The sequence below is a fragment of the Dermacentor silvarum genome, chromosome 5 (genome assembly GCF_013339745.2).
Source record: "Dermacentor silvarum isolate Dsil-2018 chromosome 5, BIME_Dsil_1.4, whole genome shotgun sequence".
Lineage (NCBI taxonomy): Eukaryota > Metazoa > Arthropoda > Arachnida > Ixodida > Ixodidae > Dermacentor > Dermacentor silvarum.
Window position 1 is genome coordinate 92,790,864 of NC_051158.1, and position 14,366 is coordinate 92,805,229.

The window sequence follows — 14,366 nt, forward strand, 5'->3', positions numbered from 1 at the left end:
GGGATAAGTGTAGCTCAACAAGCAGGACATCGAATTGTTTCATTTAGTTTGTTTAAACTAACCAAAGGCAAAACACTGCTGCATTAGGAAGTGATTTTTGCTCTCATGCATTGCTTTGTTCAGCTTTTCATGAACATGTAAAAATGCCACAGGACTTCTTGCTGAGAGGTTTGCTTCTCAATAGGGAGGGTGTCTGAATCATCTCCAGTATTTCTGGACATGCACACGTCACACCATCTCTCGATGGCAGCCATGCTCCCTGTCGTAACTGAATGGGAAACAGATGAAAACAGTCGGCTCTCGTGAACAAAATGAGTTGCCAAAAATGACTTGCGGTTTGTGGGGATGCGCGTCTCCTGTAATCCGGCTTCACCGCGTAGCTAAGTGCCGACGGCGGTCGTGGTGGTTGCGGCGCATTGCGAGAGGTGGCGCGAGTGTCGCGATGCTGGCACCGGCGGGGTGACTTGGGAGAAAAAGGTCGGAGGCGCTCTCTCTTTGGCTGGGGATCGGCGACCAACACGCACGGACGCTTCGCGCGAGGCTAAGAGCAGGACACCGGTATGGACGAACACGGATCGTTCGAGCGCGCCACCGTTCGCGTGACTGTACACGTGAACGACTAGGCGATGGTGTCATAGCATGGGGCGAACGTGTTCGCTCGCTATCGGGTCGCGGTGAGTCGGACTTACTTGATTTGTCGCGCGCCCGTGTTTCTTTTCGAATATAAGGGGTAACAGCACTTGATGAAGTATGCAGCGAGGCAGACAGATGCAAGTGGTGAATGTTTGGAATGGTTCAGCTGCATTGGAGTTGCAATTGCTGCTCAGAGGCACCAGTTGCTCAGGAAATGTATGGAGTAGCTAACTCTAAATTATTTCCGGTCTTTCAATAATATTACCTTGTGTTCAGGCAGTCTGTGCATTTGCTTTCTCGATTTAGGCAGAGCATTTCATTGTTTGTAGAGTCAATATGTGAGACCCCTTTAAAGCAATACATAATGGAGTATACGAAAAGTATCCGACCTTAATTTTTTTTTTTTTTTGGTACATCTGATGGATATGAAACAAGCGCGCTTGCATCAGCCGACCTTGAACATTTGTGCGCATGTGCAAATTTTTTCCCGCCTGCCGATTTCGTTAGTCGCTGGGACACAGCATTTGAGTGAGGTAGTGCGCAGTGCTCTCGTCATCTTTTTTTTTTTATTGCAAGGAAAATGTCGGAGCGAGTGGAGCAGCGCTACTGCATCAAATTTTGCCAGAAACTGGGCGACAGCCAAGTGGAAACCATTCGGAAGATTCAGACGGCTTTCGGTGACGATGCTATGACCAGCACACAGATTAAGGAGTGGTACAGCCGGTTTAAAGACGGCCGCACATCGGTGGAGAGAAAGCCACGCTCCGGTCGGCCAACAACATGCCAAAATGACCAGGTCATTGCCGAAGTGAACGCTGTGGTGATGCGGGACTGTCGTGTGACTATCCGAGAAATTGCAGGAGAGGTGGGCATGAGCACTTTTTCTGCACATTCCATTATGATCGAAGATATGGCCATGAAGAGAGTTGCGGCGAAATTCGTGCCGAAGCTACTCACGGTGGAGCAAAAGCAACTTCGTGTTGAAGTCTCACAGGACATGCTGAATTCCACAAACAGTGACCCCGACTTCATGAACACCATAATCACTGGTGACGAGTCTTGGGTGTATGGGTACGACCCGGAAACCAAATCCCAGTCGTCACAGTGGAAGCATTCCACGTCACCAAGACCAAAGAAGGCCCGTCAAGTGCGCAGCAATGTTAGAGTGATGCTGACTGCTTTCTTTGACTCACGCGGTGTGGTACACCACGAGTATGCACTACAGGGTCAAACAATCACCAAAGAGTACTACAGGGATGTCCTCCGTCGCCTACGTGATGCTGCGCGGCGCAAGAGACCGGAGTTGTGGTCCACAAGAAATTGGCGCATCCATCACGACAATGCTCCTGCACATTTCTCGCACTTGATTCAGACTTTTTTGACGAAAAACCAGACTCCTGTAGTTCAACATGCTACTCTCCTTACTCTCCTGATATGGCCCCCTGCGACTTCTGGCTGTTTCCCAAAATCAAGAGGCCATTGAAAGGAGTGCAATTTCAGACAAGAGAGGACATTATGGCTGCAACGACAGCTGAGCTAAACTCCATTCTGAAAGAGGGCCTTTTCGGAATGCTTCCAACAATGGCAGCGCCCTTGGGAAAAGTGTGTGGAGTCCCAAGGAGACTACTTTGAAGGTAATTAGGTTTCCAGTGCTCCAGTTATGCCAGTTTTTTTTTCTTTGGCCAACGGTTGGACACTTTTCTAACAGACCTCGTATATCCCTAGTTGTAAACATCTTGTGTAGTAAAAGTGTGAATATATTATTTTCCAATACGAGTGACACACATGCAGGTAGAGAAAGAAAAAAACAAAGGCGTTATCAACAATTAACTTGTCTGGCTAGCATTAAGGCACAATACTGCATGCACAGCTTTTGATAAACGTAAGAACAAAGTGGCAAAGAACAGAAGAAGGCACATACACAGGCACCTATATGGCTTTCTTTTGTCTGCTCAGGCCCCTGCTGAGCTAGCATTACTGCATTAACATACCGAATGTGCAGTTTCCTTTCTAGTCTTCCTTCAGTGGTTATTGCACGTCTTTTTCACACCAGTTATGTAGCAACTAGACCAGTAGCAAGTTTTACTATGCACTTCTAAGCTTGTTCTGTCTTCACATAAGAAATACCACATGAACATGGTCTCATAAATAGACATAATCTCATGATGATACATGATGAAACACCTTATCATATACTGCTGGAATATCCTTTGAAAATATTTTACAGTGTAATTTACGACAGCATATAGTCGCACTTGTCCACCATGATGCACAAGAATGTCTACGTACTCGTGCAGCTTATGTACGTAGTCGAATCACCCTACAACGAACGCCGCTACAATGAAATTTCTGCCACAGCGAAGATTTTGCACTTCCACATCAGCTGCCCATATGAAGTACACTTAAATCTCGTTATAGCGAAATGGTTTATAACGAAATAATCTTAATTCCCCTTGAAAGTCCCTATAGAAGCCCATGTGTTTAAAATTAACGAAAACGTTTTATACTGATCAAGGGATATAACGAAAAAATTTCGTTCCAAAATGACAATTAACCGGCCACTTTGCACACAAAATACTGATTTGTTAAAATGCGCGGCGCTTTGAGGGCCTCTTAATGTACCAGTTTAAATCTCCTGCGGCTACGCTGCACCGGCAACGCCCCCAAGCCAAGCTAACCAAGCCAAGCTGGCCAAGCCTAACTTCTGTTAGCGTGCTGTGCGCACTCGTTTCCTTTGTTTCGGAAGTGGGCGTAAGTCTGTCAGCCCCTTTGCTTTTTACGTTGTGTTGCCGGTTACACGACAGGAAAATGACTGACGGTAGCAGCTGCTCAAAACGAAAACAGAAAGTTATCGCTCTGGATCAAAAGGCAGCCATAATTGGAGCTGTTGCATCAGGGACGAAGAAAACGCAAGTGGCCAAGGACTTCGGCATCGTGCCGAGCCCACTTTCTACAATTCTCAGCAGCAAGGAAAATTCTCAGCATCACTGGCGCTGTTGCACACGGCGTAAAAGGTATGCGGAAGAAGCTTCGGTCTTCCTGCCTTTGAAGCAGTGGAAGAGGCACTGTTCAAGTGGTTTTCGGAAGCACGGGCTGCTAATTTGCCCCTGAGTGGGGCACTACTCCAGAGAAAAGCCAGAGACTTTGGCGGGTACGAAGACGGCGAAGATGGCTTCGAGATAGCAGCGAAGCATCAAACTTTTTCGCGCCATCTACTTGAAAGGCTACGCGGTTAGCGTCGAGCACAATAAAATCAGCTATTATGTTTTTGTGTTTCATCCCAGTTTTTCGTTGTTTTTCGATTAGCACTTTACTGTAGATACCAGTAGCGCACCCAGGATCTCCGCCAGGGGGGGTTGACAGTTTGCCAATACCATCTAAACAGCACTAATTTCGATTTCTTCACGGGAAATTGTCAAAAAAATGCGCTTTTTGCGAGTGTGCAGACGATTGCGCGTCTTACATCTTAGTTGCAGCACTCAAATGCGTAAGGAAAGAAAAGGGGTTAAACAAAAGGGGGGGTTAAGTCGGCCTCAGGGGGGGGGTTACAACCCCCGAATCCCCCCCCGTCGGTGCGCCACTGGTAGATACAGCAGCTCAGCTGTGACAGGAGCTGATACCTCTGTGATGAATTACCTGTAATTAGTCGTATAATCATTAGTCAGTGGCTATAACCAACTAATGGGTATAATGAAAAAAATTCGGTGCCCGTGCAACTTCGTTATAACAAGATTTAAGCGCAATACAAAAAATTGTCTTCATAACGAAGGTGTTTTATTCGGTATTTCCGCTTCAACTAACTTTTCGAGAACGAAACTGGGACTAAACTGGAACTGCTGCGTAGTCAAATTAGAAGGCCCTTCAAAGCTGTGGCGATTGTATGTCCGCTTGAACGCGGTTTTCGAAAACGAAATCAAATTCAAAGTACCAATTTGAGCCACTGCAATCCATAGCCACGCGTGGTAATCACGCTAGGGTGGCTAGAATCACGCGTCTGCGTGAGACTGCACGGGTACAGTGCGGGATCACCACAATAGCTGCCGTTTTCTCTTTGGTGTGTGTCCGGTCGAAATAGCTACGCCATCAAAGAAGCGTAAATTTCTCTCGAGGAGGAGGAGGTGGCACATATGATTGCCGAATCAGAATTCAAATACCTTAATGATCTGTAAAAATTTGCAGACATATAAGGGCTTGAAAATGTGCTTTTCAGACTAAAGCTTTTCAAGGTATTCAAACATTCATCTGAACTCTACATCGGAAAAAGATGGAACAGAAAAGGAAGCAGAATTACCAGTGTCTTAGATGAACCAACGTCGGAAAATAAAGCACACATGGAACTTAAGAACTGGCTGACATATTAAATTTCTGATGCATATATATCATAACAGAGGTGTTCACTGGCAATGAGCAATAATACTTGGAAGTGCCATCACTGATATTGTACTAGAGCATCGAAGATAATAAAATGCCAAGGATACTTTATAAACGTAAGAGAAAGATTGTTTATTGACGAACGACTGCAACGGAGGTTATCACTATAAGTGCAAACAAAAAGAAAACATATATAAACATTAGCAATGCACTCATCAAGCACAGTGATTGATATGGTCCTCCAGAAAAGACTGTCAATTCGTAGTGAAGGCCAGTCATTCAACTGCAGTTAAGGAATGCTTCCATGCATGAAGACAATGACACGACAGAGTATCAAGAAAAAAAATTTTAAAAATAACTACTACACCCAACAGGCAATAAAAAGGCGAGATGAATAGAGCAGATCACATTTTTGCATGCCCACAGAACATAACTGCATGTACCAGTCACACACATGAAGAAAAACTCCCCACGGTACAACCACTAACAAGAACTATCACACATTCTACAAATCCTAGATAGTGGGAATGTGAATATAGCATAACTATTCTACTAGTCATACACATGGCACAATAAGTAGGGAACAAAAGCGTAGCCAATAATGAACCTCTCACACCAGCCGCAAGGCACAATACTGCATGCCTTTTGCCTTTGGCAAAAGAAATGCAGTATGTTACTGATGGGAGCTGCATATGAAATGCCTTGTTCACCCCCTCCTGCGTTGGTCAAAATGTCAAAGTACTAGCACCTAACAGCACCGTGACCTCCTCAATGAGAAAGCTGCATCTGTGCTCCTACAGGAGTCATTTCTTTTACCAAAGGCTGTACATAATATAGCTGATAAAACTTATCACACTACGACTCAATAAAGGTCCACATGCCAGCACAATGTCCTCGCAAATTCACAGCATGAAAATGAGTGCGGACTGGATACCATGACACTATCAATCTATGGATCTTTGTTCTTCAGTTTGAGAGGACCTTAATCCACTTGAATATATACAAATGTATTGTGTGGAATAGGCACTGCAATGAAGAACATGCTACCTGGTATTGATGCAGGCGACCATAATTCAAAATCATGTTTTCCAATCTTCTTCTTTTCTGGGGTTTTAGGTGCCAAAACCAGTTCTGATTATGAGGCACGCCGTAGTGGAGGGCTCCGGATTAATTTTGACCACGTGGGGTTCTTTCAATGTGCGCTACAACACAAGCACACGGGCGTTTTTGCATTTTCGCCTCCATTGAAATGCGGCCGCCGCGGCCGGGATTCGACCCCGCGATCTCATGCTCAGCAGCACAATGCCTTAGCTGACTAAGCCACTGCAGCGGGTATGTTTTTCTATCAATCACCCTTCACTAAGGTTAACACCATAGCACAGTAAAATCTTACACAGACTACCTCTTATTTCACGAGAAGAAAAAAAATAAAGAAGTACACATAAAAACATATGAATGTCAACATTTGCTTCCTGATACACCAGAATGCCATGCAACATACTGCGCAGGTATATAGATTCATAATGCACACCTACATGGCTGGTGACCTACTCGGGGCTGTCATGGTGGTGTGTTTTCATATGTTTCCTCAAGCGAGAAGAAAAAACAAAGGACTTGGAGCAGACGGTGCAGCGGTATGGTCGCTTGCCTGAATGGATGCACAAATGAACCTTCAGGTTGCATGCCTGAGAAAACCTACGATTGCACAAGTCGCATTTAAATGGCCGCTCACCGGTGTGGATAAGCAGGTGTCTGTTAAGAGTGCCCTTCTGCGTGAAGCTCAGAGAGCATGAAGGGCAGTGAAATGGCTTCTCGCCTGAGTGAAAGCGCAAATGCTTAGTCAGGTTAGATTTTTCCGAGAAGCTTTGAGGGCACAAATCACATTGAAATGGCCGCTCACCAGTGTGGACAAGCAGGTGTCTGTTAAGAGTGCCCTTTTGCGAGAAGCTCAGAGAGCATGAAGGGCAGTGAAATGGCTTCTCGCCTGAGTGAATGCGCAAATGCGTAGTCAGGCTAGATCTTTCCGAGAAGCTTTGAGGGCACAAATAGCATTGAAATGGCCACTCACCAGTGTGGACAAGCAGGTGTCTGTTAAGAGTGCCCTTTTGCGAGAAGCTCAGAGAGCATGAAGGGCAGTGAAATGGCTTCTCTCCTGAGTGGATGCGCAAATGCCTAGTCAGGCAAGATCTTTTCGGGAAGCTCTGAGGGCACAAATGGCATTGAAATGGCCGCTCGCCAGTGTGGACAAGCAGGTGTCTGTTAAGAGTGCCCTTTTGCGAGAAGCTCAGAGAGCATGAAGGGCAGTGAAATGGCTTCTCGCCTGAGTGAATGCGCAAATGCATAGTCAGTCTAGATCTTTCCGAGAAACTTCGAGGGCACAAATCGCATTTAAATGGGCGCTCACCAGTGTGGACAAGCAGGTGTCTGTTCAGATTGCCCTTTCGCGAGAAGCTCATAGAGCATGAAGGGCAGTGAAATGGCTTCTCGCCTGAGTGAATGCGCAAATGCGTAGTCAGGCTAGATCTTTCCGAGAAGCTTTGAGGGCACAAATGGCATTGAAATAGCCGCTCCTTTATGTGAAGCCTGATGTGTGTTTTTAGATTGGACAGTGTTCCAGTTTCATATTCGCAGATATCACAGCGGTGGAGGTTCATTTGCTGCGACTTGTCATCCGCGGTAGTTGATGGCCAGGATGACTGCTTTGATCCTGCACAATGAAAACCAAATTGCATTTAAGAAATGCCACAATTAGAACACACAGGCTCTATTGCTAATGATAAGCCTTTTGTTAGTCCTGTAGTTCTTGAGCGTGATATAAAAAATTGTCAAACAAACCACTCTTCCGCAATATTCATATTCCCTTCAGGCACCAATTAATATTCTCCACTGGAAATTGAGTTTCAGCACATTTATTGCATCTTTACAATCATGAAAAACGTAAAGCTAGGGAATTATTGGTTTGAGAATTTTCAATTCACCCAGTGTAATCAAACTTATAGAATGTGGACTACATGTGAGAACTCTCTACAGGCACGTCAGCTATTTCATGTATAGCATAACTGGAAATCACCTACTACCGACTTCAAAATTATGCCTGGTGTAAAACATTGTCAAAAACAGTCAAAAAAGCAGGCCCGCACTACATGGCATACTGCCATTGAAAGCAAGCACCCAGCTGTCTACACTTGAAACATTCTACCTAATATTCAAACTTGCAGCACAGGGCCAACCAGAGGCTTATCATGATGTAAGCAACATGTTTTAAACATTATCTTCATCATTGCTTTTGCTTTTCATGCACTATCTTGGTGTGCACACAGCACAAAGGAGGGAATATGCGTTTCTTTAATGGCCAGGTTTGTGAAATAACATACTTTCACAAAAAAGAAAGTTTTGTATTATGAAAAGCTTTCACACTATACTGAAAGCTTAATGCTATCCTCAATATTTATCAGACAAAAAAATACTGCATGTACAACAGTGCAGATAAAAATTTATGTAATTGTCAGCCATTTAGGATACATTGTCTTAAAATGACTAACTTGATGCCCAGACATTTGTACACCATAGTGTTAGCCTTTGTTACCCATTGTGATCATGTTGGCATACTCATTAAAGTTTGTTCTTTTTACCACAGCCTATGCACCAGTAAACCATTCAATATAAGTGCAGGTGAAATTATTGAAACAGTAGGCAAGGTAAACCGGGCATGTCGTCTCACAATGTAAGAACTACCTCAACAAAGAATAAGCAATGCAGTCCATCAATGCATTCCACAGTCATGTCTACTGTGGAGAATACAACTAACAATGCACCATAGCAAACCACTGCTTCTACCACACAAACGAATAGAAAACAACAGATATTGCGCAGCGTCAAATAAATTGTGTAAGGTGTCTAGTACTCCTAGCAGTATCTTGACGGGCCATTAAGTGCTCATATGCTCTTATGTTTATTTTATGCAAACAGGTGCATTATTGCATGCTATAAACATAGTAAGCAAAGCACAGGTAATTCTTCAAGATTAGAACAAGAGAACACAGGCTATGAAGTGATCTTAGTTTTTAGGAACTCTCCAATTGTTGTTGTATGACTTTTTACAGGCCGCCTTGTGTTCGTAAGTCAGAGGTTACACTGTCACCTCGTCCAGAAGCAACGAAGGTGCTCCTCTTTCAACAAGACGAAAGTGATTCTGGAGAATCTTTTTCAGATATACAAAACAGGACTGGCCCATACTCTACCCGCATGCACAGTAACATTGTGTCCAGTGTATTTATCATTGCATGGCTGTCAAAATACGACTTTATACAAATACAGCCGGAGAAACATGGCTCACCAGTGAAAGAAGAACTTCTGCTTCCGTAGTTGAACGAAAGGCAGAATGAAGTAGGATACTCTGCTCAAAATTTTAATCGCTGTTGGATACCTCATAAAAAGTGCACTCAATCGCAAAAATAAATGAACTTCCAAGTGCTATCAATTAACTTCTCTGGAGCACAAAACACAATGAAATGCAAAATATAGTGGTATGAAGAGGGGATTGGGTTTTTAACAAATTGCAAAAGAGGCTATTTGTATACGAACACAAGCAAGCAGAAAACACATAAACAATACTTACAATCACTAAGCTCCACAACTTATATAATGCTCGAAAACACTGTCAATTCATAATGAATGCAGATCATTCAATTACTGTAAACAAATGCTTATGTGCAAGACAATGACACAGCTTGAACAGAGCCGCAAGAAAGACGGCTCCCAAGAAGGAGTGCACCTATTAATCCAACAGGCAATTAAAATGTGATTTGATAATAATTGAATTCTGGGGTTTTATTTGCCAAAACCGCAAACTGATTATGAGGCACGCCGTAGTAGGGGACTGCGGATTAATTTTGACCACCTGGGGATTGTTGTATGACTTTTTAATGGCCACCTTGTGTTCGTGATGTCAGAGGTTACACCGTCACCTCGTCCAGAAGTGACGAAGGTGCTCCTCTTTCAACAAGACGACGGCCGACAATCATCGTTTTGAAAGACGTGATAACCAGTGCTTCTCGTCGTCTTGCCGCAGCACAATGCACAGAGCTTGGGGCACGTTAGCTGCATCATGTGGAACGTCAAAAGCAAACGGCAATCCTTGAGCGCTCATATCTAGTTCGAACGAGATGGAATAGCTCCGAGTGTGGTCAGAAGACATCGTCAGCTTCGCTTTTTTGTTGTTAGCACCACATCTACTGCATGTTTACATTACGGCAGTGTAGGATCCGACATCAACTGATCGAAGACGTCAAACGAAGCAGCTACCCGTTTCAGTTTCGGTTCTTTGTTTATTGGTTATTTAAAGTTAGTGATGACTTTCTAATCAAATTGAACAACCCTGCCGGTGACGAGAGTGTCAACACCACTTGAAAATGAGAATATTTCAATACAGTTAAAAAACGCCAGAGTTTCCCTTTGATGTGCATCCAATGCACGGCACACCAGCATTTTCAGAATTCGCCGCCATCAAAATGTGGCTGCCGCAACCGACTTTTGATCCCATGACCTCGTGCTTAGCAGAGCAATGTCATAGCCGCTAACCCACCATGGCGAGGTTCCCTCAAGTGATTGTTCCCTCAAATGATTGGCCAACACAAACAACTTGGAACAGATGGTGCAGTGATATAGGATCACAAAGTCTGAGAGCATGAGGGGCATTGAAGTGGCTGGTCGCCTATGTGGACCCTGATGTGTGTTTTCAGACAAAACAGTTATCCAGTTTCAAAATCACAGAAATCAAAGAGGTGGAGGTGTCTTGTTGTGACTCATCTTCAGTGGTTGTTGAAAACCAAACTGCAATTACGGAATGCGAAAATCCGACCACACCAGATGCTACTGCTAATAATGAGCATTTTGCTAGTCCAGTATCTCGAGGGGAATCTCAGAAAACATCGAAGCATAGCTGGTTGACCTGTCGGATTTCCTCAATATATACATCACATGATTGTCCAATGCCCAGTGTTCTAAAATCAGAACATACTTCAACAAATAAAGGTTTTCAACTATAAAATCTATGAATGTCGGAAGACATGGAGTGCAGTGATGTCATGGGCTGCCACCTCAGCCAAAGTTTTCAATAAAGCCTGACCCTCATGGAGCGAACTTCACCGACGATGTTCGCGCATCAAAAAATGTAGCGAGACTCGCCGCCATGTTTTCGCCTCACCGCCCCTCATGCGACGATCCAGCGGCGAACGCCGCCGAGCCGCTATGAATGTGGCCAGCCGTGAAGCAGGAGATTACTGTTTTTTAAATGTAACCCACAGTAAGGTTTAGCATGTTGCGACACTTAATAACGTCATAACTTAGCATTTTATAATTTTTCTTGAGTTATTTCTTCTACATTTTACTCTTGGCTATTTGCAACCTCCAGAAAGCGCAGAAAACAGATTGGCCCTGCCAACATTGTGTCCATGCGAATACAGTAGGTAGTGTCATTAGACAGTTTTAGGTTAACTTAAGCATAATAGCGGGGTTAAGGGTAACAGCGTTACCGTTCTGCAAACAAACTTTGCAGAGAGTTTTAGTATAGCGTGATGGCGTAGTTTATGTGCGGGACGGTATTCTATTACGCTTTGATTTTCGCATATATAGGGCACCTAAGTAATTCTGTGTGTGTGTGCGTTTGGAAAGAGCGAGAGGCAGCGCAATGGAAGCCAGGAGCACGTTGTATTTTTACTTCCCATGTCCCCCGATCTGCAGCGAAACAGACAAGCAGTACAAGCTGTCTACCATAGCCTCCGAAATCTTCCCGTCTCAGAGGCCATATGCTGTCGTCGTGGCTATCTCCCAACTTTATCGACATGTGGCGCTCGCATCTCAAAGAAAATTTCTCTCGTTAGGCTTAGGTGCGTTCAAAACGAGAAGCGATCTCGACAGACAGACCGACAAAGAACTTTTATTTTGGTCCTGAGAAGACGATGTGTGTCCTCCTTAGGGGACATCGTCTGCGGGCCGCACCCACGATGGAGCCGGGAGGCTGAGTCTCTCGGCGATCTCGCGGGCTCTCTGGACAGCCCTGAGCTGCTCTTCCTTGGCGGAGCTGGTGACGAGCCGGAGCCAGTCTTCCTCCGAAGAGGGAGACCCTGAGCCCCCGCGCAAATCTAGGCACTGCCAGAGCATGTGTTTAAGAGTGCATTTGGGATGTCCGCAGCGCGGACAGCCCGGATCGATGCCTTCTATAAATTTTGAATAAATAAATGGAGACGGATAAGTCCCCGTCCGCAGCATTCGCAGGGTGATTGCCTGTGGTCTGTTTAGGTGTGGGTTGGGAAGCGGAAACTTCCGACGCCCCAGTTGATAGTGCTTGCAGACCTCATTAAAAGTGAGAAGAGTGTCCCTTTGCCACTGCCCTCCCCCGGCCTCCGATTGCCCACTTCCGGCGCGGCGAGTGAGACTTCGCGCCTGGAAGTGTGCAAGTTCGTTGGCGTTGGGAACGGCTTCATGAGCATCGCTGCCCATGTGACCGGGGAACCAGATTAAGTGCTTTTTGCCTGTCCAAGATGCAGCAGAGAGAACGCGAGCGGCTTCCTTGCATACCGAGCCTTTCATGAATGCTCTGGTGGCAGCTCGCGAATCTGTGAAAATAGTGGAACGATTCGTGGTGGCCATGGCGATGGCTACGGCCACCTGTACAGCTTTGTCGGCGTTCGTATATTTAAGCGTAAGCGACGTCAGCAGCTCCCCCCGCAGCGAGGTAGCCACCGAAACAAAGTGATTGGAAGCTGCGTATTGCGCAGCGTCAACGAAGGCGACGTTGTCCTCAATCTTAGCCGCTAGGTTAAGAAGGGCCCTGGCTCTCGCTTTACGTCTGCCGTAATTGTGTTCAGGGTGCATGTTTCTAGGTATCTGGGATACCGAATACATTTCCCTGACTTTAACGGGGAGCGCGCACTCCCTCTGTCTGGTGATGCTGGAACCTTTACCGATATACGCTAGTAGCTGTCTGCCGGCTTCCGTGGAAGCCAGTCTTGCAACTTGTGCTACCTGTTGTGCCTCAACTATCTCATCAAAGGTGTTGTGGACGCCTAGCTCCAAGAGTCTTTCGGTACTGGTCTGTGGGAGACCCAGTGCCTTTTTTATGCTCTTGCGAATGATTGATTCTAGTCTAGCCTTGTCCCTTCTACTCCACTTGTGGGCCAGGGCTATGTAGTTAATGTGGCTTATGAGGAAGGCATGGAAGAGTCGCCGAAGATTCTCCTCCGATAACCCCCCTCGTTTGTTGGCCACCCTCGTGATTAACTTTGTCATGGAATCAGCTTTGGTTGCAATACGATCTAAGGTGTAATCATTACTGCCGTCCTCCTCCAGGAACATGCCGAGGATTCTGACTCTTTGTACGACCGGGATAACGGATCCGTTCTCGGTGGTGATAGAGATATCGGGAGGATTCCCTTTCTTTGCACCCATTGTAGGTCGGTATAGTAGCAGTTCCGATTTCTTAGCCGACAGGGAGAGTCCTGCCTTGTTGAGAAAATCCTGAACGACTTTGATCGCTGTTTGTAATTTCTCTTCGATCTGCCCGTCACTACCTCTATCGCACCAGACTGTAATGTCGTCGGCGTAGAAGGCATGACCGAGACCTTCAATTTCGGCCAGGTTGCGGGAGAGAGCTCTCATAGATAAGTTGAATAAGAACGGGGAGAGGACTGCCTCTTGCGGGGTGCCTCTGGATCCGAGATCAAATGTTTTCGAGCCCAGAGTTCCTAGGCGAATGGTGGCTTTTCTGTCTTTAAGAAAGGAGCTGACGTACTTGTAGAACTTTTCGCCCAGACCCGCTTCTTTAATGGAATCGAGTATGTGAGCATGTGCTACCTTGTCGAAGGCCTTTTCCAGGTCCAGTGCCAGAACGGCTCTGGTGTCTCTGGAGGCCTTGTCAATGATCTTGTGCTTTATAAGTATCATTACGTCCTGTGTGGACATGGATGGTCTGAATCCAATTTGATTAAACGGAAGGAGATTCCTTTCCTCAGTGAATTTAATGGCCCTATTGAGAATGACGTGCTCGGCAACCTTCCCCACACACGAAGTGAGTGAAATCAGCCGGAGCGAGCCAATCTCTAAAGGTTTCCCCGGTTTCGGGATGAGGATTACAGTCGCGACGCGCCACTCCAGCGGTACCTCGCCCGTCTCCCAAACCTCGTTGATGCTATTCGTGAGGAGCTCGATGGCCCCGTCATCCAAATTCTTTAAAAGTTTATTTGTGATCCCATCGGGACCCGGTGCTGATCTGCAATTGAGTTCGTATAGTACCTCTCTCACCTCCGCGCACGTGAAGGGGGAGCCCAGAGGGTCCGTTCCGTTCTCGTGCGTCGCAGGGGGGT

General features: G+C 45.7%; 1 protein-coding gene across 2 annotated transcripts in view; it reads right to left on the reverse strand.

Annotated features, from left to right (window-relative positions):
* Positions 1-3,307: 3,307 nt before the first annotated feature.
* LOC119453607 (zinc finger protein 239-like) overlaps positions 3,308-14,366 on the reverse strand; it is a 30,175-nt gene continuing 19,116 nt past the window's right edge. The window contains exons 1-2 of one of the 2 annotated variants that reach the window (XM_049668291.1): positions 9,938-11,641; positions 3,308-9,112 (exon numbers count right to left, since the gene is read on the reverse strand). In XM_049668291.1, coding sequence (XP_049524248.1) covers positions 6,552-7,736 — 1,185 coding nt within the window. In that variant the 5' untranslated portion in view covers positions 7,737-9,112; positions 9,938-11,641 and the 3' untranslated portion in view covers positions 3,308-6,551. Of the gene's footprint in view, positions 9,113-9,937; positions 11,642-14,366 lie in introns of those variants that run through there. The other variant, XM_037715663.2, reaches the window with a different exon arrangement.